We start from the raw sequence: 24,043 nt of genomic DNA, 5'->3' as shown, positions 1-24,043 counted from the left end.
TACACGTGACATGCTCAAAATCATTGCATTTTAAAAGTAACCCTTCAGATATCTCTTCAAATAAAACAGAAAGAGCAAGCTCGATTGACAAGTGTAGCAAATCCATGCTGCCTGTTTATGATTGATTTGTGTATTCCTAAATGTTTACTAATTTTATCTGTGGGTAAATTCCTAATCCATAATTCAAATGAAATTAGTAAACATTTAGAAATACACAAATCAATCATAAACAGGCAACATGGATTCGTTACACTTGTCAATCAGGCTTGCTCTGTGTTTTATTTGAAGAAATATCTGAAGGTAAAATTATAAAATGCAACGGTTTTTGATATCATAAGGTGCTTCACAGGAAATTTATTAAAAACAAACACTCAGCTGCATCACATAAGGAAGTGCAACAACGTCTGAGAAAGTTGGTCGACAAGCAATAAGCATCAGGATAAATGGATGTTGCTCAGATTGGAGAATGGCATTAAATAGGTGTACACCGGAGATCAGTGTTAGGCCTACTTTTGTTCTTAAAAATGCAGAGATCATTTGGACTAGAATATGCACTCAACATTTCCTAACACACAGGAGAGCAGTGGAAATAAATTCAGGAAGACAGATGTTAGTCAAGGTGCAATTTATTATAGGTAAATATGTAGGAATACATTTCAGAAGAAATGAATGGGGTCATACTTGCACTGCAAAGATAATAAAGGTTGTAGAGAGAAATTTTGGTTTATAACGAGAAGCATAGAATAAGAAAAAAAATGATTTATGCAGAAATAGGGGAAATTACAAAACATTGAAACAATAGCTAATAAGATTCCTATTCCTGATGAGTCCCTGATCCTGCTGAAAGGTCGGAACGTCAGCTGTGGTACCCATCACATTTTAACAGCTTCCTCAATGTCTCGGTTCACAAATAGAATGACATTCAGCTTTCAGTCAAGTTAAATATTCTAGCTTCTGTGGTTAGTGTTTCGTTCTGGTATATACGCATTAAGATGTTTGAAACTCAGTGTTCCACATATAACATTTCATTTTAAAAAGGCTATGGTTTGCCAATAGATTTGACAAGGTACCTCACAAGAGGTTATTGCAGAAGGTCAGGGGACATGGAGTTGGGGGTAGGGTGTTAGCGTGGATAGAGGATTGGTTGTCAAATAGGAGGCAGAGAGTGGGGGTCAATGGGTGCTATTCGGATTGGCGGTTGGTGACTAGTGGGGTGCCCCAGGGGTCGGTGCTGGGGCCTCAGCTATTTACCATTTATATAGATGATCTGGAGGAGGGAACCGAGTGCAGGGTGTCGAAATTTGCTGATGACACCAAGATTGGGGGAACGGCAAATTGTGCGGAGGGTGTGGAGAGTCTGCAGAAGGATCTAGATAGGCTGGGCGAATGGGCCAGGAAATGGCAAATGGAATCTAATGTTGGCAAGTGTGAAGTGGTCCACTTTGGTAGGAAAAATGGTAGGAAGGACTATTACTTACGAGGCGAAAAACTGCAGCAGGCGACGGTGCAGAGGGACCTCGGGGTCCTTGTGCATGAGTCGCAAAAACCCAGCTTGCAGGTGCAGCAGGTGGTCAGGAAGGCGAATGGGATGCTGGCCTTCATAGCGAGGGGGATTGAATATAAAAGTAGGGAGGTCTTGCTGCGGCTGTATAGGGCATTGGTGAGGCCGCAGCTGGAGTACTGTGTGCAGTTTTGGGCGCCGCACCTGCGCAAGGATATTTTGGCCCTGGAGGGAGTGCAGAGGAGGTTTACTAGGCTGATACCGGAGTTGAGGGGATTGAGCTATGAGGAGAGTCTGAATAAACTAGGCTTGTACTCGTTAGAGTTTAGAAGAATGAGGGGAGATCTCATTGAGATGTATAAGATGATGAATGGGATGGATAGGATAGAGGTGGAGAGACTCTTCCCACTCAAAAAAGACAGTAGGACTAGGGGGCACAGCCTCAAGATAAAGGGGAGGTGGTTTAGAACGGAGTTGAGGAGGAACTTCTTCACTCAAAGGGTGGTGAATCTCTGGAATTCTCTGCCCGTTGAAGTGGTGGAGGCTGCCTCGCTAAATATTTTTAAGAAGCGGGTTGATGGGTTCTTGATAAGAGAGGGGATTAAGGGTTATGGGGAGAGGGCGGGAAAGTGGAACTGAGCCACGACAGATCAGCCATGATCTTATTGAATGGCGGGGCAGGCTCGAAGGGCTAGATGGCCGACTCCTGCTCCTATTTCTTATGTTCTTATGTTCTTAACTGATCACTATTAAACTGCTCCTTTCCACAATGAAAAGATGACAACAACAATTTAAGTAACACCTGTTGGTGTGTTTCAGTTCTTAAAACATGTATTTGCTTTTCAGTACTTGTGTCTTTATTCTATTCTTCTTTGCAGCATCGTTCAATTTTAAGGCATCAATTTTCACGTGTATGATGAAAACATCAAGCTTTCCCCCATGACCACCTCTCAAAACTTCCAGTGTCCTGTAATCATCAGGCTGTTTGTCTGACATCCAGTACTACATGAGCAAAAGTTTCCTCAGATTAAATACTGGCGAAAACCGAAACCATTGTATTCAATCCCTGACACAAACACTGTTCCTTAGCCACCAACTTCATTCTCCTTCTGCACTGGACCACCATTCACAATCTTGGCTTCCTCTATGAGCCAGAGGTAAGCTTCCAGAATATGTGTGCCATCACCACTACTTCTATCTCTATAACATTGCTCAAATCTGCATTGTTCATCTGCTGCCAAAATCTGCATCCATGCCTTTGTTTCCTCCAGACTCCACTGTTGCAATCTGCCCCAGCTGACCCTCCAAGTTCTTCCTCAACTTGAAGACATTCAAATCTCTGTTGCTCGTGTCCTCAATTGCACAAAATCTCATGTGCCCAATAGCTCTGTGCCCACCAACCTACACTTGCTCACGATCTGGCAATGCCTCAGTTCTCATCCTGATTTCAAATCCTTTCATAGAACATAGAACACTACAGCACAAACAGGCCCTTCAGCCCACGAGTTGCGCCGATCACATCAACACCTACCAACCTACAGACCTATCTATAACCCTCAATCTCATTAAACCCCACATACTCATCCAGAAGTCTTTTAAAAGACCCCAGCGAGTTCGCCTCCACCACCACTGACGGCAGCCGATTCCATTCACTCACCACCCTCTGAGTGAAAAACTTACCCCTAACATCACTTCTGAACTTCCCTCCTTGCACCTTAAATCTGTGTCCTCTCGTAGCAACCATTTCAACCCGGGGAAATAGCCTCTGAGAGTCCACCCTATCTATTCCTCTCAACATTTTGTAAACTTCTATCAGGTCGCCTCTCAACCTTCGTCTCTCCAGGGAAAAGAGTCCCAGCTCCCTCAACCTAACTTCATAAGGCATGCCTCCCAGTCCAGGCAACATCCTTGTAAATCTCCTCTGTACCCTCTCAATAGCTTCTACATCTTTCCTATAGTGAGGCGACCAGAACTGCGCACAATACTCTAAATGAGGCCTGACAAGGGTCTTATAAAGTTGCAGCATTACCTCCCGACTCCTAAACTCAAACCCTCGATTAATGAAGGCCAGTAAACCATACGCCTTCTTGACCACCCCCTCCACCTGTGAGGCCGATTTAAGAGTCCTGTGGACCCGGACCCCTAGATCCTTCTGCTCTTCAACACTACTCAGACTTCTGCCCTTGATAGTGTACTCGTTCATCCCATTGGTTCTGCCAAAATGGACGACTACGCATTTATCCACGTTGAAGTCCATCTGCCACTTCTCCGCCCAGTCCTGCATCCTATCTATGTCCTGCTGCAACTTTTGCCATCCTTCCAGACCATCCACAACACCACCGACCTTAGTGTCATCAGCGAACTTACTTACCCATCCCTCCACTTCCTCATCCAGGTCATTTATGAAAATGACAAACAACAAGGGTCCCAGAACAGATCCTTGAGGCACTCCGCTGGTGACTGACCTCCATTCAGAGAAAGCCCCATCCACAACCACTCTCTGCCTTCTGCAGGCAAGCCAATTCTGGATCCACAAGGCCAAAGGCCCTTGGATCCCATGCCCTCTCACCTTCTCAAGAAGTCTCGCATGGGGGACCTTATCAAACGCCTTGCTGAAGTCCATGTACACTACGTCCACGGCACTTCCTTCGTCAATGTGTTCAGTCACATTATCGAAGAACTCAACTAGGCTTGTAAGGCACGACCTGCCCTTGACAAATCCATGCTGACTATTCCTGATCATGTCAAACCTCTCCAAATGTTCATAAATCTTGTCCCTCAGAAGCCTCTCCATCAGCTTACCAACTACTGAGGTCAGACTCACCGGTTGGTAATTTCCCGGGCTATCTCTGTTCCCTTTCTTGAAAATAGGAACTACATCCGCAATCCTCCAATCCTCCGGAACCTCTCCCGTCTCCATTGACGACGCAAAGATCATCGCCAGGGGCTCTGCAATCTCTTCCCTCGCCTCCCACAGTATCCTGGGGTACATCCCATCTGGTCCAGGCGACTTATCTACCTTGATAGAATTCAAAAGTTCCAACACATCCTCCTCCTTAATATTCACGTACTCAATCTTTTCCATCTGCTGCAAATCCATAACAAAATCTCCCAGATCAGCTTCCACTGTGAATACTGAGGCGAAGTACTCGTTAAGCACCTCTGCCATTTCTTCTGGTTCCACACAAACCTTTCCCCCCTCACCTTTTATAGGTCCTATCCCTTCTCTTCTTATCCTTTTACCTTTCACATATTTATAGAAGGCCTTGGGATTCTCCTTAATCTTACCCGCCAAGGTCTTCTCATGACCCCTTCTGGCTCTCCTAATTTCCCTTTTAAGTTCCTTCCTACAGTCCTTATACTCCTCAAGATCTTTAACCTCTCCTAATTCCCTGAACCTCTTATACACCTTCCCTTTCCTCCTGACTAGGTTCAACACAGCCTTTGTGCACCACGGTTCCCGCGACCTACCAAAACCCCCTTGTCTCATCGGAACATTGTCATTCAGAGCTCCAGACACACATTCCTTGAATATCTGCCACCTTCCTTCGGTACTTTTCCCTAAGAACGCCTCCTTCCATGGAGGCGTTTCATGGAGAAATTTCAGTCCGGTTCACTCTGGAGCACTCCTAAGATATCAAAGATCCACATATTAAAATCTTTTAAAGTTTATTTATTAGTGTCACAAATAGGCTTTCGTTAACACGACAATGAAGTTACTGTGAAAATACCCTAAAATCATGCCAGAACTCAGAAGACCATAAAACCACAGTTGCCCAGAGCATTTTACTGTGCAGCAACTTGACATCAGTTCACAGAGTGACAGCTCCAGAAGATCTGTGGGAACCGGACTGTGAAGCAAGCCATTTTAAGAACAAAGAAGAGTACAGCATCGGAACAGGCCCTTTGGACCTGCGCTAAACATGATGTCTGCCTGAACTAAAACTGTACGCACTTATGAAGTCTGTATCCTCCCATTCTTACCTTATTCATGTATTCGCTCAGATGTCCCTTGAATGCCGCCATCGTACCTGCTCCCATCATCTCCCTGGGCAGCACATTCCAAATATTTACCACCCTGTGTTTAAAAAAAAAAATCGCCTCGCACATCTCCTCTAAACTTTTCCCCCCCACACACCTTAAACTCTGTCCCTTAGTACTTGACTTTTCCACCCTAGGAAAGAGTACTTGATTCCCATTCTGCCCATGCCACTCAATCTTGTAAACAGATTGCCCGTCAACCTCCATTGTTACAGTGACAGAAAACTGAGTTGATCGGTTAGCTCGACAAAATATTGTGTCAACAGGCTAGAGTGTCAGTAGAATTAGGCAACGCTAATAACTTGTTTCAATATTTTTACAGCACTTTGAAACACACTGGACCAGATTCCAAGGTGGCTGAGTGCAGCTGCCTCCTGTTGACCTCGAAGAAAGCTGCCCATAACGATCTAGCGATTTTTGTGGTGAGAATTCCCATTTCCCAATATCAGTTTAAATCATGGCACAAAGTCATGGGGATCTCTTGGCATCCAGCAAGGTAAGCAGCCAATCCCAATACAGACAACAGCAACAAGAATCTGTATTCATATATTACCTTTAAAAATAATAAAGCAATTCCATGCATTTCACAAAAGCATTACAAAAGCAAAATTTGAGGCTGAGCTACATAGGGTTTAGTTGTAGATTGATAAAACCTTGATCCAAGCAGCAGCTTTCAAGAAAAAAGTCTTAGTGGAGGAAAGAGAAATAGCGAGGCAGAGAGGAAATTCCAGAACTTCCGGAGCAGGAGGCACATGGCCATCACAGTGAAGCAATTAAAAATCGGAGAACTCAAAAAGACAGAATTACTGGAGCATGCATATCAAGAGGGTTGTGCAGATGGAGATTACAGTAATGGGGAAGATGAGGCAATGGAGAGATTTGAACACAAGTTAAAGATTTTTTTTTAAATCAAGGCATTGTTTAATTAAGAATCAATGTGGATCAGTGAGCACAGGAGTGACGGGTGAGTGATGAGCGACAGTGCCAATAATGACATTGGCAAAGTTTGGATAAGCACATTTAATAAAGGGAGAATGTGGGAGTATGTTGGAAGAGTCAAGTCTGAAGAAACAAAGGCCTGAATGAGGATTTCTGAAGATGAGCTGCGGCAATGTTACGGAATTGGAAATAGATGGTCTTAGTGGTGGTGTGGACACATGGTTGGAAGCTCAACTCAGGGTCAAACATGACAACAAGGTTGACAGCTTATTGATTCAGCCTTACACAGTTGTCAGAGAGAGAGATGAAGTCAACAGCTAGGTAACAAAGTTTGTCAGAGGCCAAAAACAATGGTTTCTATCATTCTGATAGTTATGTGAAGGAACTTCCTACTCACCCAGGACTGACTGTCTGACAGGCAGTCTTACAATTTAACATTTGTGGAGAAATTGAGAGAAGAGTGGCAAGATAAAGCAGGGTATCATAGAATCCCTATAGTGCAGGAGGCCATTCAGCCTATCAAGTCTGCACCAACTCTCTGACAGAGCGTCTTACCCAGGCCCTATCCCTGTAACCCTACAAACTTAACTGACTAATTCTCCAAACCTACTCATCTTGGGACACTAAGGGGCAATTTAACATGGCCAAACCACCTAATCCGCAAATCTTTGGATTGTGGGGGAAAAACCGGAACATCCTGAAGAAACCCACACAGAGATGGGGAGAGCCTGTAAACTCCATAGAGATAGCCACCCAAGGCTTGATCCAACCTGGGTGTCTGGCACTGTGACGCAGCAGTCCTAATTGCTAGTGAAAACTGACAAATCTTTTCAGATGACACTGCCAAGTGGCTACATGTAGATTAAACATAGAAGGAGGCCGAGGACAGATTGCTGGGGATAAGATAATGGTGTGGTAGAGCAAAGAGAATTCATTACAAGTAATAGTCTGACTACAACTAAATAAGAATGGAACCAGATGAGTGCAGTCCCAACCTGCTGGGTGACAGGAGAGGCATTTCAAATGAATTATATGGTCAATCATACCAAAGGCTTCAGACAGGTCAAGGGGGATCATTTATTTTTGTCAAGTCACACAGAATGTAATTTGTCACTTTGACAAGAGCCATCTTCAGTACATTGGTAGGAGTGGAAATCTGATTGAAAGGATTCAAACAGAAAGCTCAGGGTAAGATGGGCACAGATTCGGAAGGTAACAACCCATTCAATGAGTTAAGATGACGAGCCAGAAGGGGCAATAGTATGAAAACACAACGATATCAAGGGTTTTTTTTTAAATTTAGGGGTGGGCTGCTCATGGTAATTTGAAAAAGAGAGGAACAATATTTTTAAGAAGCGGATTGATGGGTTTTTGATAAGAGAGGGGGTTAAGGGTTGTGGGGAGAGGGCGGGAATGTGGAACTGAGCCACAACAGACCAGCCATGATCTTACTGAATGGCGGGGCAGGCTCGAAGGGCCAGATGGCCTACTCCTGCTCCTATTTCTTATGTTCTTATGTTCAATATTCTCCTGGAAAACAAATGACAAAGTAAAATGCATCAAATGTTTCGCTTTCAATTGAAATTTTGCAGCGAGCAAAATTAATGTTTTGGACATCTGAGAGAGATTAGGTAGACAAAATATCACACACTTCTAAAGATAATGTTGAATCATCATAATGGGAACATTTGACAGTCTGCAAATATGAAATTTGCTTTTCAAGATAATTGGGGCTATTTAACAATTTTGAACTTGAACACTTAAAAACCCAGTAACACCTCCTTCAACAGGCTGTCACATGTCCAAGAGTTTTGACAGCAAAACTAACAGTACAAGAGTTACTTTTCATCAGTTCAGTGATTTCTACTTGTTTGCAATCTGGTGAGGGTGGGGTACCCTAGAGTGAAGTACAGAATCACTAACAGCAACATCTGGATTTCCCTGTCTAACACGCTGCCATCAGCTTAAGAAGATTCTCACCAAATTTCCAATATTTACACTGATTATGCTGCACACTGTTTGCAGCCACTCCACACATGGATCTCATTAGAAAAATAACCTCTCAGAGAGTGGCAGATTAGCTGGAAGAAACAAAAGGAAAAAGAGCAGTGGCAGAAGTGGCTGTCTAATGGTTTCAGTTTTAGAAACAATGAAAATTGATTCCTTTGTATTAGAACTAAGAGTGGAGGGCAATTTGGAATGAGTTTAAGAAAGCAGCTTGGTATATAAAAAGTAAATGTGATGTTCTTACCTTCCAAGATCCTGGATTTGGTGGAGGAGAACAAGGTATGGTCACAGAATCCTTACAGTGCAGAAGGAGGCCATTCAGTCCATCGAGTCTGCACCTCTCACAATCCCAGCCAGCCTCTTTTCCCGTAACCCCACATATTTACTCTTTAATCCCGACACCAAGGTTAATTTCACATAGCCAATTAACCTAACTCGCACGTCTTTGGACTATGGGAGGAAACCGGAGCACCTGGCAGCAACCCAAGGCCAGAATTGAACCCAGATCCCTGGCGCTGTGAGGCAGTAGTGCTATGAGCAACTCTGCCATCCTTATATAGGATAGGATTATACAGCTTTTGGTGTAGTGAACTTGAGATTCACTGCTGTGAGGCAGCAGTGCTACCACTGTGCCATCGATGGTAACGCTCAGCATGGTCACGCCAGATCTAGTTGTGAATGAGAAGTCCAGTTGTGCACTCAAGTTTGCTGCCCTCTAGCTTAAGAAACAAAAATAGAGATTGCACAAGGATTACATTCAAGGAGTTCAGTGTTTTCAGTTCCTGCTCCAAGCCAGAGCTCCAAATTTGAATCCCATCCCAGGACTTGATGGCCAAAGAGAGTGTGTATCCATCCAACAAACATTAATAGCAAGTGGTAAGAACAGGAGAGATTTCTAGTCAGCCATGTGATGAAAATAACTTTGAAGCCTTTTTCATCATTATCCATAGCTCCAGGGCACAATATTGCCTGTAAAAGCACAGGTTATCACACAACTCTTGACTCTGAGTGAACCATAATACATCACCACACGGATTGCAAGATGGAACTTTCGGTTGACCATGGGCTTCAAAAGGAGATGTTAAAGAAATTCAACAACAGCAGAGCTGAATGAGCCACATGACAAAGAATTGGAAAATATTGAGAGAGTGTGGGAAGAAGGACTTTGCTACAATAGTTTGGTGATGGTTTTGAATATCTACTGACTAGTTATCCTAATCTCAGACTCACTACACCAAAAGCTGTATAATCTTATCCTGTATAAGGGCGGCATGGTGGCTCACTGCACTGCTGCCTTATAGTGCCAAGGACCTGGGTTCGATTCCCAGCTTGGTTCGTTGTCTGTGTGGAATTTGCACATTCTCCCCGTGTCCATTTGGGTTTCCTCCCGGTGCTCTGGTTTCCTCCCACAGTCCAAAGTCCAAACAGGTTAAGTGGATTGACCATGCTAAATTGCCCCTCAGTGTCAGGACAATTAGACAGGGTAAATGCATGGGGTTATGGGGATAGGGCCTCGGTTTGATTGTGGTCGGTGCAGACTCAGTGGGCCAAATGGCCCCTTTCTACACAGTAGGATTCTATGATCCTGAAATAGCTAGAAACAGTATTAGCCCCAATGAAATCACCTTTCTCTCTGTCTCCTTCCCATTACTTGTAAATGAGCTTAAGTAGACTTTGTTGTATTTGATGAATTTAATGAAGGTATCTGATACAATTTTAACAATCTTTAAAAGTACAAATAAAAAAGGTGTTATTTCAGAACAGTATACCATAGATTTATGTCAAGTTTCACAATGGTGTAGAAGCAAAATTACACCTTTTTAGCATCTGTGGCATGCCTCATTTGCTTGGGAGACTATAATTTAAATTATCTAACTAAAAGCTGAATGGGTTTCCGAGAGAGAATTTATATACTCCATTGACTTAGACTGAATTACTTACATACTTCTGTTTACTCATCTTTGAGCTTAGTGTTGACACAGTGATCAAGTCGAGTTCCATACTACCAACATCAACGGTTATGTCATTTTCAGAGGAAGAGAATTCAAACATCCTATTAAAACCAGATAGAAAATCCAAACTGGCAGTGCTAAAGTGGGATGAATACAGTCTTTTTATTCAAGTAACTATTTTCACTTTGGATCTCCCCCATCCTAATAGGGAACAAGGTGTCCAATTGTGAAGCTCATAGCCAAATAGAGTGATAACTCTAGGGATGCCATGGGCCCAATAATAATAACAACAAAATGTCAACAAAGATTGACAAAGAAGTTGATAAAGAAGGGTAGGAGAAACTATGAAGCTGGGCTAGCGCTTAATAGAAAAAAGGATAGCAAGAGTTTTTACAAATATATAAAAAGGAAGAGGCTGGCTAGGGTGAATGTTGGTCCTTTAGAGGATGAGAAAGGGGACCTAGTGGTAGGGGATGAGGATATGGCTAAGGTATTGAATAACTTTTTTGTTTCTGTCTTCACGGAGGAGGACGTGAATAATTTGCCGGGTGTTAGCGATGGAAAGGTGGTAGGACTGGAGGGTCTTAATGACATTACTGTTACTAGAGAGGCGGTGCTCGACAGACTGGAGGGGCTGATTGTGGACAAGTCCCCAGGACCGGATGGAATGCATCCGAGGGTTCTGAAAGAAATGGCGGAGGTGATAGTGGATGCCTTGGTGGTTATTTTCCAGACGTCGCTGGATTCCGGGGAAGTGCCGGATGATTGGAAAACGGCTAATGTTACGCCGTTGTTTAAGAAGGGTGCCAGGCAAAAGGCGGGGAATTATAGGCCAGTTAGTTTAACGTCTGTGGTGGGTAAAATGTTAGAATCTATCATTAAGGAGGAAATTGCGAGGCATCTTGAAGGGAATTGCTTGATAGAGCAGACGCAGCACGGTTTCATTAAAGGGAAGTCGTGTCTGACAAATTTACTGGAGTTCTATGAGGATGTGTCTAGGGCGGTGGATAGAGGAGAGCCGGTGGATGTGGTCTTTCTGGATTTTCAGAAGGCGTTTGACAAAGTACCTCACAAGAGGTTATTGCAGAAGGTCGAGGGACATGGAGTTGGGGGTAGGGTGTTAGCGTGGATAGAGGATTGGTTGTCAAATAGGAGGCAGAGAGTGGGGGTCAACGGGTGCTATTCGGATTGGCGGATGGTGACTAGTGGAGTGCCCCAGGGGTCGGTGCTGGGGCCTCAGCTATTTACCTTTTATATAGATGATCTGGAGGAGGGAACCGAGTGTAGGGTGTCGAAATTTGCTGATGACACCAAGATTGGGGGAACGGCAAATTGTGCGGAGGGTGTGGAGAGTCTGCAGAAGGATCTAGATAGGCTGGGCGAATGGGCCAGGAAATGGCAAATGGAATTTAATGTTGGCAAGTGCGAGGTGGTCCACTTTGGTAGGAAGAATGGTAGGAAGGACTATTACTTACGGGGCAAAAAACTGCAGCGGGCGACGGTGCAGAGGGACCTCGGGGTCCTTGTGCATGAGTCGCAAAAACCCAGCTTGCAGGTGCAGCAGGTGGTCAGGAAGGCAAATGGGATGCTGGCCTTCATAGCGAGGGGGATTGAATATAAAAGTAGGGAGGTCTTGCTGCGGCTGTATAGGGCATTGGTGAGGCCGCAGCTGGAGTACTGTGTGCAGTTTTGGGCGCCGCACCTGCGCAAAGATATTTTGGCCTTAGAGGGAGTGCAGAGGAGGTTTACTAGGCTGATACCGGAGTTGAGGGGGTTGAGCTATGAGGAGAGGCTGAATAAACTGGGCTTGTACTCGTTAGAGTTTAGAAGAATGAGGGGAGATCTCATTGAGACGTATAAGATGATGAATGGGATGGATAGGATAGAGGTGGAGAGACTCTTCCCGCTCAAAAAAGACAGTAGGACTAGGGGGCACAGCCTCAAGATAAAAGGGGGGCGGTTTAGAACGGAGTTGAGGAGGAACTTCTTCACTCAAAGGGTGGTGAATCTCTGGAACTCTCTGCCCGTTGAAGTGGTGGAGGCTGCCTCGCTAACTATTTTTAAGCCGCGGGTTGATGGGTTTTTGATAAGAGAGGGGATTAAGGGTTATGGGGAGAAAGCGGGAAAGTGGAACTGAGCAGCGACAGATCAGCCATGATCGTATTGAATGGCGGGGCAGGCTCGAAGGGCTGGATGGCCTACTCCTGCTCCTATTTCTTATGTTATGTTCTAACAACAACAACAACAACAACAACAACAACAACAACAAGAAGTCCTCAGCATCAGAGAGCTTCACACAATTTCACATTAACACTATCACTAAATTGCTATTACAGATGGTTCTTACGTGTAGACATCTTTTGAGCAAGATTGGCATTCTTAGGACTGAAGGCCTCTCTCTGCAAGTTGACTTCTAGAGGAGCTTTGAGTGAAATTATGACCTTCTCATTTGCACTTACATTCAGTCCCCTGGTAACATAAACACAATGTCAGTTTCTACCTGCATACGAAAAACCCCCAGAAACAAATGAGGAAAAGGAACATTGACCACGTGCTACAAAAAAAAAATCCATAACTGAGCTGAAACAAAACCTTAACTGGAATGCAAGGGGAAAAGTTGTGAACTTGCAGGGCTTTAAAGAAGCTTGCGCCAGAAACCTCCTTGTCTTGCTTCCCCCCCCCCCCACCCCATCGCTCAGCCAAATAATTTTGGGAGAAGTGCCAAACGACTGTAAAATAATTGTATCAAAACTATTATCATGCACTCTTGAAAAGAATGTTTTCATTATTTTGTCTATGTGACTCTGGGTTATTTCACAGGCTCGGTCACAAGGCGCTCAATGGATCAGATTTTGATACTTATGAAAAATAACAGGAAGTACATTCCTTTGTCAAGAACAGTGCTTCAGGAATACACTGCACCAATAATGCTAATATTCAAATATTGTAACAGCAGGGTCTTTTCTGATCATTGTATACATTACACATAGAGCAGAAAGGGAGTTAAATTTGATTGATTGATAGTCATATTCCTCATGACTTCCATATTCTTCACAAAATATTTAAAAATCTTGTAGCCACTCTCTTTATTGGACTTTCTAATACTCTCCAGACAAACATATTTTATCACTGAACAAAATCCTGTGCCAGACTGAACTTGTCTACAAACACTGTGAAGGAGACACAATGTATCCAGGATAGCGGTAAGCTGACTGCATTATTGAAACATCTGGTGTGCGGTATTTTATCAGTGTCTATCATATGACTACCAACTGAATGATTGTAGTCACTCAAACCCATCAACCTCCCAGAGTCTAGACATAACTACACACAGCAATATTTGAAAGATAAAAATAAAAATCAATTCATTAAAAAAGATCAAAAGAAACATCTGAATCATTTTCAAAATCTTTGAACACATTTTATTTCAAATAATTTGGCACTAATATTGCCAGTTTTTTTTTCAAAACTGTTGCTGCAACATGATTTAAACAACATATCTTACTGATTGGATAAATATGAAACATTTATTGCATGAAAGAAAAATACAGAATCCACAATGGTTGTGATCCAGTGCCTCAACTGCTGAATTAAAATACCATTTCATACTTTGTCCAATATCAAATGATGCCAGTTTATCTTGATTTACATACTGCATATAGTCTTCAAAATGTGCCCGAATGAAAGGTGGGCAGGGGAGCATAAACTCTGCTTATGACTTTTTTGCAGCTCCTATGGATTGTTGGTTTCTAAATAGAAGTGAGCTGTTCATAAACCCAAACTTATTACTACAAAAAAGTTGTCGCATTTTGACATTCATAGGAGATTTACCTGGATAATGCAACATTTAATACATACACGCAATACAAAGCATGCAAACACAAACACAATTAACTTGTTGGAAAACATTTAAATCAAACACCCTTAACCCACCACCCAGGAGATGAGAGGTATAAATTCTCAACTCCAAACAACCAATAAATTTACTGCCACTACATCATTCAAAGCTTTTTAAAGTGTCAGCGTGCTGCTGAGTTTTTATCATTAACAAAGTCTGAGACAGCCTGAGGTATAGGAAGGGAGCTGTTTATAAAACCAAACTAGCCAACCTCAAGAACTGAACATCGTCTGGAAAGATAAAATCAGTCTGCCTCAGGGCATGTCCTCCTAATTCTCTCTATTTTTTAGTAGGACTTGGCACCTGAATATTAATTTTAAATTACAAAAAAACTGTGAAACAACATAACCATAAGAGCCTAGGTCCCAGGAAGTTGTCTTCAAACAAATGAAGGTGAGAGATGAATTTAGTTCTTCGATACCAAGATACCATTAGTGTCTGCTGCGCACCATAGTGTAGTTTAGTCAGGAAAAGGAAGGACTCCTGCTTATAAGATCAATTCTTCACACTAAGTTGCTGGTCTGGACTCTGGAAAAAGTTGGCACACAGAACAAAGCGAGGCTATTACTCAACAAAAGGGCGTGAAGACGTCAACCCAAGCTTGTGCCACACACTTCCCTAAGCCGAGTACGACACCGTTTTGTTTCCAACTTTATCAGAAAAATTAATTTATTTAAAAGAAATCTGCCTCCATCTCAATACTAATCAGTTTTCCTTCAAACCCAATTTAATAAATTAAACGAATACGCTTAAGATATGGAAAATATTGTAGGTAACATAATTTTACTCTAAGGTTTCAAATTATTTGACATTTATTTAGGTATTTCTGCAAATCTTTAAAACAATTTACTTTCAAAAATATTTTCTCATGCTCTGGACTGTATCTCACTGTAAGTAAGCAACCTTAGCTGTAAAAATGCATTGCTGATTTTTAAAATATAGATAAAGAGCTTTTATAACATTAACGTGTTGCAAAATTCTTAGATGTTATAATGGAATGCATACATCCATAGATTTTAAAATGGATTCCCTAGTTACACTTTTGCCTTTCAAACTCAAAATGTTGTTTTAAATTAAGATTAGCAACACAGCCCACTCTCCTGGATTCCACTTGAACCAATGTGTCTTTGCCTGCTTATCAGAGTAGAAAACTCATCACTCAATCTCAACTTATTTATTATATTCTATGCTCTCCATTACGATCCGTGGAGTGCATTAACAAGAAGCATCTAAACAATCAGCAACCCACTGACAGAGCTATGCCACAAGATTTCATGTTTTTTTAAACAAAAGGAACTTAATTGCATTTATACATGAAATCAAACAAAACGAGCACCGCTAATTAAACAATACAGCTTATAAAGACTTAGGCTATCAACTCCATTCTATTTTTTAGTTCCCCCTAAGAGTTCCATCATAGAAAAATCTTGAAGTGAATTCAATTTTCCTGGGACTAACCCAAGAGGTGTGCCACAGCCCAGTAGAATTTACTTTAATTTTCTCCAACATAAGATCCTAATGTAGCCCTTCCATGAGATTTTTAGCTATGCAACTTTCCACATTTTCCTTTACAGTCCGCATGACTATGAATACTTCAGTTCCTTGTTCCAAATGCCAGCAGATCCAACTCCTTCCCATTGCTTTGAAAGCCAACTCTCCTGACTCCATTGTGCCACTCAGCTCAGAGAATCACTGTAGATTTCTTCCACTTACTGCAAGGTAGATTCAGTCATCCAGTTGCGTTTCCCCTCAAAATCCACACTGATATTGAGCACTACCCGCATTCCATGCAGTGAACGAGGGAGTTTTCTGCTTGAAGTGCAGGCCTGACTGTAATCTGCCGTTGGCTCTCTTAATCCAATGAGATGCAATCTTCACCAAAGCAAATTTACTAATACCTCTGTTTCCAAACAGAACAGAATGCTTTTAACAGCAAACACATAAATAAATAAAGCAAAAGATCCATCAATCCTAGGCTCCACCTTGAATCACTATCTCCATGATAACATAACATGCTTTAGGATGGTTTGACCAGAAATGCAAACAAATTGTATTACATCCAAGGTTACTCTTCAATTTTGCGAGCCATATTAACTATTTCCATGTCCAATGGTGTTTAAATAAGATCATAAGAATTAGGAACATCCGACTACCCAGAGGATGGGAAATGAATCATTTATTGTTCAAGAGCTCACATTCCTCCCTCTGACATTATAAGATAAACGTAGAGTAGCTTTTAACTGTCATTAATTCCCAGCTTGTTTGAATTTCATTCACTTCAGGATTATTACCAGATCTCAATCAGGATTTGACATTTATCTTACTTTTAACACTAACTTCCAAAAACTAAACGTTATATGTTCAAACATATGAATTTTCAACTTCTAGAATGATTTTCCAGTTTCATAAACATAATCCTGTGTTGTAGCTTCACCAGATTGGCATATTTACTGTGCTCTTTATTCTCAGTGTTCTTCCAAATCAGATTCAACGTGGCAGAGTACTGATTCTTCCACTGAGTTTACTTGCCCATATTTGACCTGATGCCATGACGTTTTATTGGGTCCTGAGTTAATACTGAGGATTTAAAAGGCCATTCCCTCTTGTTTGTATGTGCCATTGTGCTGCCACTTCCAGTAGGCCTGTCCTGCCAATGGGATTGGAAGTGTCTGGATCATTGGCTGAACTGCATGATTCCTCAAATATGACTATGACAGAATGTTGTTTCATTCATCAATGGACATTACCAATTTTAGTAATGTCTCCAGATGTTAGTGAGGTGGAGTTTGGAGGGTCAGCTCTGCAGTATGTGTCCTTGTTGTTTCCAGTGCCTTCATTTTCATTTTAATTTAATTTTCCTGTAGCAGCTTGCGAAACGGAGTAACTTGCTAAACCTTTTAAAGGGCAAGCAATAGCAAATGACATTGCTGTGGATTTGGAGTCAGAGGATGGCAGCTTTCCTTTTCTAAAGTACATCATTGAACATGTTGGGTTCTGCCATGGACACTCAGCCCCTTCCCTAATTATAGCCTTGGTTCAACACGGACAAAAAGATTGAACTCGAGATGTGACGTGGGAATAACTAATCCTGACATCAAGGCAGCATTTCACTGAGTGTGCCATCAAGGAGTCCTCGCAAAATTGGAGTCAATGGAATTGGGGTGAGGATGAACTCTTCTCTGGTTGGAGCCATACCAAGTACTGAAGGAGATTGTGGAAGATCAATCATTCCCAGTCCCAGGCCATAACTGCAGAGGTTCCTCAAAGCAATATTCCAGACCCAGCCATCTTCAGCTGCTTCATCATTGCCCTTCCTTTCATAAGGTCAGAAGTGGAGGTGTTTGCCAATGATTGCACAATGTTTAGCACCGTTCATGACTCCTCAAACACTGAAGCAGTCCATGTTCAAATGCAGCAACACTTGGACAATATCCAGGTTTGGGCTGACAAATGGCAAGTAACATTCACGCCACAAAAGTGGCGAGCAATGACCATCGCCAACATGATCAGAGAATGTAACCATTGTTTCATACGTTGCAATCACTGGATACTCAACTATCAACATCCTGTTATTACTCATTATTATTACCAATGATCATAAACTAAACTGGACTAATCATATAAATACTTCAGCTCCCAGAGCAGTTCAAAAGCTAGGAAGTTGTGGTGAGTAACTCACCTTCTGACTTCCCCAAGCCTGTTCACTCAACCCCTTACTTCATTATAGCCTTGGTTCAAACATGGACAAAATGATTTAACTCCAGATATGAAGGTGAACTCTCCTCTGGTTGGAGTCACACCAAGTACTAAAGGAGATTGTTGAAGATCAACCTAAGGCACATGTCAGGAGTGTGATGGAATACTCTCCACTTTACTGCAGCTCCAATATACTCAAGAAGTTTAACTACCCAGGAAAAAGCAGCTCACTTGATTGATACAAACATTCACTCCCTCCATCACCAATAAGCTTTGGCAGCAGTGTACAAAATGTACTACAGGAATTCACTAAGCCTCCTTAGAAAATATGTTCCAAAGCCATGACCATCACCATCTAGCAGAACAAGAGCAACAAACCCATGGGAACACCACCATCTGGAAGTTCCCCTCCAAGCCATTCACCATCCTGGCAAGGAAATATATTGCTGTTCCTTCACTGCCGCTGGGTCCAAATCCTGGAATTCCCCTCCCTAACGGCACTATAACTGTACATACGCCATATGGATGGCAACCATTTAAGAAGACAGCTCATTACCACCTTCTCAAGAGCAACCACGGATGGGCAACAACCAGCAACACCCATAACCCATGATTGAAAAAAACTGTGTTTTTAATGACAAGCAACAATGGTTTCATGGGCACCATTATTGAGACTTGGTTACAGATGTATTTATTCATTTAAATTCCAGCAGCTGCTGTGATGACATTTTAATTCACAGCTCCAGTGCATAGCTCAAGCCTCTGAACAAAATGTCTAATAACATCATCACAATGCTACCAGTACCATAAATTAAACTCTTTTATTTTTGTTTATTGATTTATTAGTCACAAATAGGCTGACATTAACACTGCAATTAAGTTACTGTGAAATCCTCTAGTCACCACACTCCAGTGCCTGATTGGTACAGAGGGAGAATTTAGCATGCCCAATGCATCTAACCAGCACAGGCGGAAACCAGAGCACCTGGAGGAAACCCACGAGGAGAACGCGCAAACTCTGCAGACAGTGACCCAAGCCGGGAATTGAACCTGAGTCCCTGGCACTATGAGGCAGCAGTGGTAACCACTATGCCACCCTTTCAACCAAAGCAGCACTCAATCTTCTAAAACCTAGGGAATACAACTCTGATTTGAGTAATCTTGCTGCATAAATTAACCTCTGGAGTCCAGAACTCTATAACCAGTTAGTTATTAGTGTAAGAGGAATGGGGTTGATGTGGAGTACCTGGACTTCCAAAATGCTTTTAATTATGTTTCACATAACAGGTTAACCAGCAATGTCAAACCCCATGGAATAAAAGGAATAGCAGCATCATGGATAAAAAGTTAGCTGAGTGGCAGTAGTGGTGAACAGCTATTTTTCAAACTGGAGGAAGATTATATAGGGCCTGATTCTTCCATCGCGACTCGCAACCTTTCTGGCAGGTCCAATCTAGAAAATTGAGTGTCGGCCATTTCACAGGATTAGCACATGCGCCGGTAATACACGCGTGTCTCCCAGAGCCAGAGAACAATCACAGTTGAGACCACGCTGGAAACTGGCGGGAACAGAGCTAAGTAATTTGAATTTTTTAAAATATATTTTACGTGTGATTATCGGGCCAGGCCCAAGAGCATATCCCACCCCGCCACATTCGTGGAACCGGTGGGAGACCCTGCCGGAATGAAGGGGGCAGTAATCGGGGCCCCCAGAAGGTTGGGCAGTGGAGGGGTGGTGCCCCTGGGCATGGGCATCCTGGCAGTGCCAGCTTGTGCCCCCAGCACTGAAGGGGCAAAGTGCCCATGCCCAGAAGTCACCTTGGCACTGCCCATCAGGCAGTGCCAAGGGGGGCAGTGCCTATTGTGGGCAAGGTCTAGGGGCAATTGATGAGGTTATAGTCCTGCTGCCACTCTGCAGACATGATCAGTCTGGGCTAGAAGGGGGGCAGCGACTGGGGTGGGCTGGGGGGTGTGCTATGTACTTTGGGGCGCTCTGGGGCAGGTGGTCAGGGCTGGCCTGGGAATTGTTGTGGGGACTGCGATCGGGCCAGGGGGGGAAGGTTGGGGAGGCAGCAGCGTAGGGGTGCCGGGCTGGCCAGTGATCGAGCTGGCCAGCATACATGGAGACTGACAGGTCAGGGCCACTGCGCATGTGCACAGTTCTGGAGCTGTCATACTCCGGCACAAAGAGACCCCATTTTTCTGTGTTTTCAAATGAGATTCCCGATTGTGACCTCAGCATTGCAGAGAGTGCGGGGATTCAAGCGAGGAGCTGCACTGAAAAAACAGTCGTGATCTAGAACAGTTTTCCCACCAATTCAGCACTTTTGAGAGAATCGCCCCTCCATTTTGTGGTTGTCCAGGGGATCAGTACTCAGATAATTGCTTTTCTTGACCTATACTACTGGCCTAGATAATAACTATTCAAGTCTAATTTTCTTCTTGCATAGTCTTGTTTATCGCACAAAATATAAATTCTTATTAGTCCTTCACATGATTCATATTTTATATTTGTTGTTTGCTCTGGGATAGTTTTAGTGACTATCAAAAATGGTTCTGGATATCAAAGTTGCATTTATCTGTCAACTGAATTGTCCAAGTGACCCTTTACTGCATTTTTTCTTTGCTGCCAGTTCCTGGTATATGATGTCAATAGCTCATTTTCAACCAAACTAAAAACAATGCATTAATATTTTCACAAGCTTTAAATTCAGATTAAAACACTTCAAAAGCCTTTAGTGTGCTATTCTCTAACTCTCTCGTACACATTTCATTAGACAACAAAATAAAAAAATGCAATATTAGAGACAATAGTAAATGCTGACTTGATAACTTAGATATTCAGTTTTGTTTGGCAAGGAAGCAGTTATCAAATATCACTGCTGACCAGAACATATTCAATCTTAAAAAGTAAAGGCTTTTTGACATTGATGGAGAACCATGAAAGATATTTCTGCAGCATAACATTCCAGATAAGAATAATCAAGATGGCACCGAAAAGGATTTCTTGCAAGCTGTCCCCAGCATACCACTAATTATGTATTTCGTTCTTGTTCTATGCTTCAAAACTGTACTCTAACTCTTATAAACTCTCTAACAATGATATTCTGCACCCACTCCATTCCTTCCCTCCTATGTACTCTATGAACGGTATGCTTTGTCTGTATAGCATGCAAAAAACAATCCTTTTTACTGCATACCAATACATGTGACAATAATAAAACAAATGGCTACTGATTTGCTTTGATTTAAAAGGCCTTACTTTGGTTGGGATAAGCATCCTGGGGCTATCATATTCTGGGTCTCTTCATTGTTTTGGACAGCTGTTAAATCCACCATATTAACCTTCACATCGTTGGTGAGACCTGGAAACCTGGGCAGAATGCTAAGAATTTTCTCGACTAGATTGTCACCATGATGAGCAACAGAACCTGCAGAAAAATAACATTGTTTAGCTATGTTTACATTTAATTCTGCTTTTGAGGGAGAGCATATGTAGGGAAGTATTAGGAGAATTTTTTGATCTTCCTTATGTACCAATTCTCTGTCAAATATTGCAGAAATTAAAAGTTAATTAAAAATTAAATCAAAAATTTACTCAAGAATTAATTGGCCAAAAAAGTGGACAAGAATCTCAAAAGTGCATTTAAAAAGGCACTGTGAGCCCTAAGCTCCTTAATTCCCTCCTTTAGGAGGCTCCTTTTAACCTAACTTTACGATCAAGCTTTTGGTCATTCGCCCTAACCTGCTTATACTTGGTTTGGTGTCATATTTTATTTTTAAATATTTCTGTGGAGCACCTGAGGACCAATGATCCCTTTAAAAACTGTTTGCTGAGCGACCCTTTAATGCTGTATATTGCCATTCACATTTTACTCATCTCGGAACATGTTAGTTCGCAAAACAACTGCAGACCTTACAACTTAACAAAAGCATTTTGTTAAAAAGGTGCTACACAAATACAAGTTGATCCTGTATTTCAGCACTTTTACTTGCCCCTTCGAAGCATGTAAAACAGAAGGAGTAGGCCATTCAGTCTTTCGAGACTGCTCTGCAATTCATTATGATCATGGCTGATTATCAAATTCAATATCCTGACCCTGCCTTCCCCTACATATGTCTCACACAAGGTGAGAAAAGGAGCTTTGCCTCTAATCAAAGATGACGTTACACAACCATTTGGGCATCTGGATATCTTTGAACAAGAGTAAGTAGGTGTACAGGACCAAGCACTGCTAAAACGTACACCATGACTACTGCGACTTAACATGAAAAAGAATCGACTTCCAAAAGCTCTCATGCTAAAAATAAATAACAGGAGCCAAGTACATTGGGATATGATAATATTGAACTTGGGAGATAATGCAGAATAATAGAAAAAAGATAACTCAGAAGTGAGTAATAACTTCCCCTAACAAAATTTTGTTTCCTACGTAATACTACAATCACTGATACTCCTAACTACACTGTTTTGTGACTACGCAATTAAAAGTTGATGACAACCAGTAACGGTAAGCATTAATTCAGGATTGCAAATAACGTATTGCAAAACAATCTGAAATGTGATGGAATAATAAAACTCCAAATTGTAGATGAATGAATGAACGGATATTGTACCTGAGAGATCAAGTGTACGATCTATAAAGATAATAGATGCTTTATGTTGAGCAGTTTTTCTTCTGTGTTTTGCCTGTGGATAATTAGCAAGCTCTCCTGCAATTATTCTACCAGTAGGTCCAACTGCAAAACATTCCTCCTTGAGCAGCAGAACTTCAAACATAGCGTTCAAGGATGAAACCAGTGACCTGATCTGTATTTGAAGTTCAAAGGGCAAAGACTGGAAGTCAACATCGTTCAGGCTCCCGAACTTCTTCTTGTCAGGCCTGGAGCTGTTAAGTAGTTTCAGATCTTGAAGCACAAACGAAAACAACGACGAATAGGCTGGAGTGACAAAAAGGTGAGGAGCGAGGGGCGCAATTAATATGGGCAGATGCATAACCTCGGCGGTATAATTCATGTTGCCCATCCACTGGCACAACAGCTCCCCGAATTGCTCGAAGACCAGTTCTTGCTCCAGTTCGGTCGTCACATTATTGGCAAACAGGTGGACAGAGTGGCTGACAGCAGTGATCACCACACAATACTGGAAGGAGCTGAGGCTCACAATATCGCGGATCACGTCGGCCGTACGTCCCTTCAGTAGAGTGCTCACCACAAATACGGCTTTGACCTGGTCCGGGGCCCCCGCTTCGAAGCTGCTGAACTCCTTGACGTTCAAAGCCCCGGCCTGGAGCAGCCTATCCATCCCACCGACCCAGTGCAAGCTCCCGGCGCACGGCGCGTCCATGAACACCACGGCCCTCTTCACCTTGGCGCACAGCTTCTCCCAGGTGTGGTGGGCGAGGCCAGTGAAGCCCAGGCCCGGCCCGGCGCCGGCTCCATCGCTCATACTGTCTCAGTAAAGCTGCCGCCTCTCTGGTCACAACAACAAGACACCTTTCCACACGCCTGTCCCTTACAAATGACGTTGCGCAGATTTGGACGCAAGGTGATGACGATCCGACGGTGTCAGGCCATCCTTGGTGCGCATGCGTGCTCTCAGTGACATACAGTTGAACTCCATGTTGCTTTTAGAGTGTAATTGATTAACTCTCCAGATCTAAAACATTTGGTACTCGGTAAGGTCTCTGCAGACTTTCACTGGGGACTTTTCACAGGAACTGTGCAATTGATGGTGGCATTTATTATGGTACTTGGTAGTTACAAACATTAAAATTCAGTAACCACTTAAATTCCTTCCGCCCCAGAAAAAAAAACTGTTGAATTTATCCCTGGTGGTGCTCAACTAGTTATTACTCCTGCAATTGAAGGTGGGTCGAGATAATATTTTGCCCCGTTCGTAAAATAAATATAGCACCTCAAAAACCAATAAATATATTTCAACAAAACTTGTTGCATAGATAGGACGTGGCCTAAGGCAAGACTAATTAATTTTTGGTGAAGATGTGG

At 42.5% G+C, this 24,043-nt stretch overlaps 2 protein-coding genes across 6 annotated transcripts in view; one reads left to right on the top strand and one right to left on the bottom strand.

Annotated features, from left to right (window-relative positions):
* Window positions 1–23,543, bottom strand: part of scfd2 (sec1 family domain containing 2) — a 277,202-nt gene extending 253,659 nt beyond the window's left edge. Inside the window, exons 1-2 of the mRNA XM_080187556.1 lie at window positions 22,652–23,543; window positions 21,297–21,465 (exon numbers count right to left, since the gene is read on the bottom strand). Of these exons, the coding sequence (XP_080043682.1) occupies window positions 21,297–21,465; window positions 22,652–23,483 (1,001 nt within the window). The 5' untranslated portion in view covers window positions 23,484–23,543. The remainder of the gene's footprint in view (window positions 1–21,296; window positions 21,466–22,651) is intronic.
* A 165-nt stretch (window positions 23,544–23,708) lies between these two features.
* The window catches only part of fip1l1a (FIP1 like 1a (S. cerevisiae)), an 81,905-nt gene continuing 81,570 nt past the window's right edge, over window positions 23,709–24,043 (top strand). For 3 of the 5 annotated variants that reach the window (XM_080187575.1, XM_080187585.1, XM_080187567.1), the window contains exon 1: window positions 23,709–23,904. The gene's annotated coding sequence lies outside the window, so the exon portion shown is untranslated. The remainder of the gene's footprint in view (window positions 23,905–24,043) is intronic. The other 2 variants (XM_080187602.1, XM_080187594.1) reach the window with 2 other exon arrangements.

This window comes from Carcharhinus amblyrhynchos, chromosome 1 (genome assembly GCF_965287045.1).
Source record: "Carcharhinus amblyrhynchos chromosome 1, sCarAmb.v2.hapA, whole genome shotgun sequence".
NCBI classification, from domain to species: Eukaryota; Metazoa; Chordata; class Chondrichthyes; order Carcharhiniformes; family Carcharhinidae; genus Carcharhinus; species Carcharhinus amblyrhynchos.
This window is presented reverse-complemented; position numbering and strand designations above follow the sequence as displayed.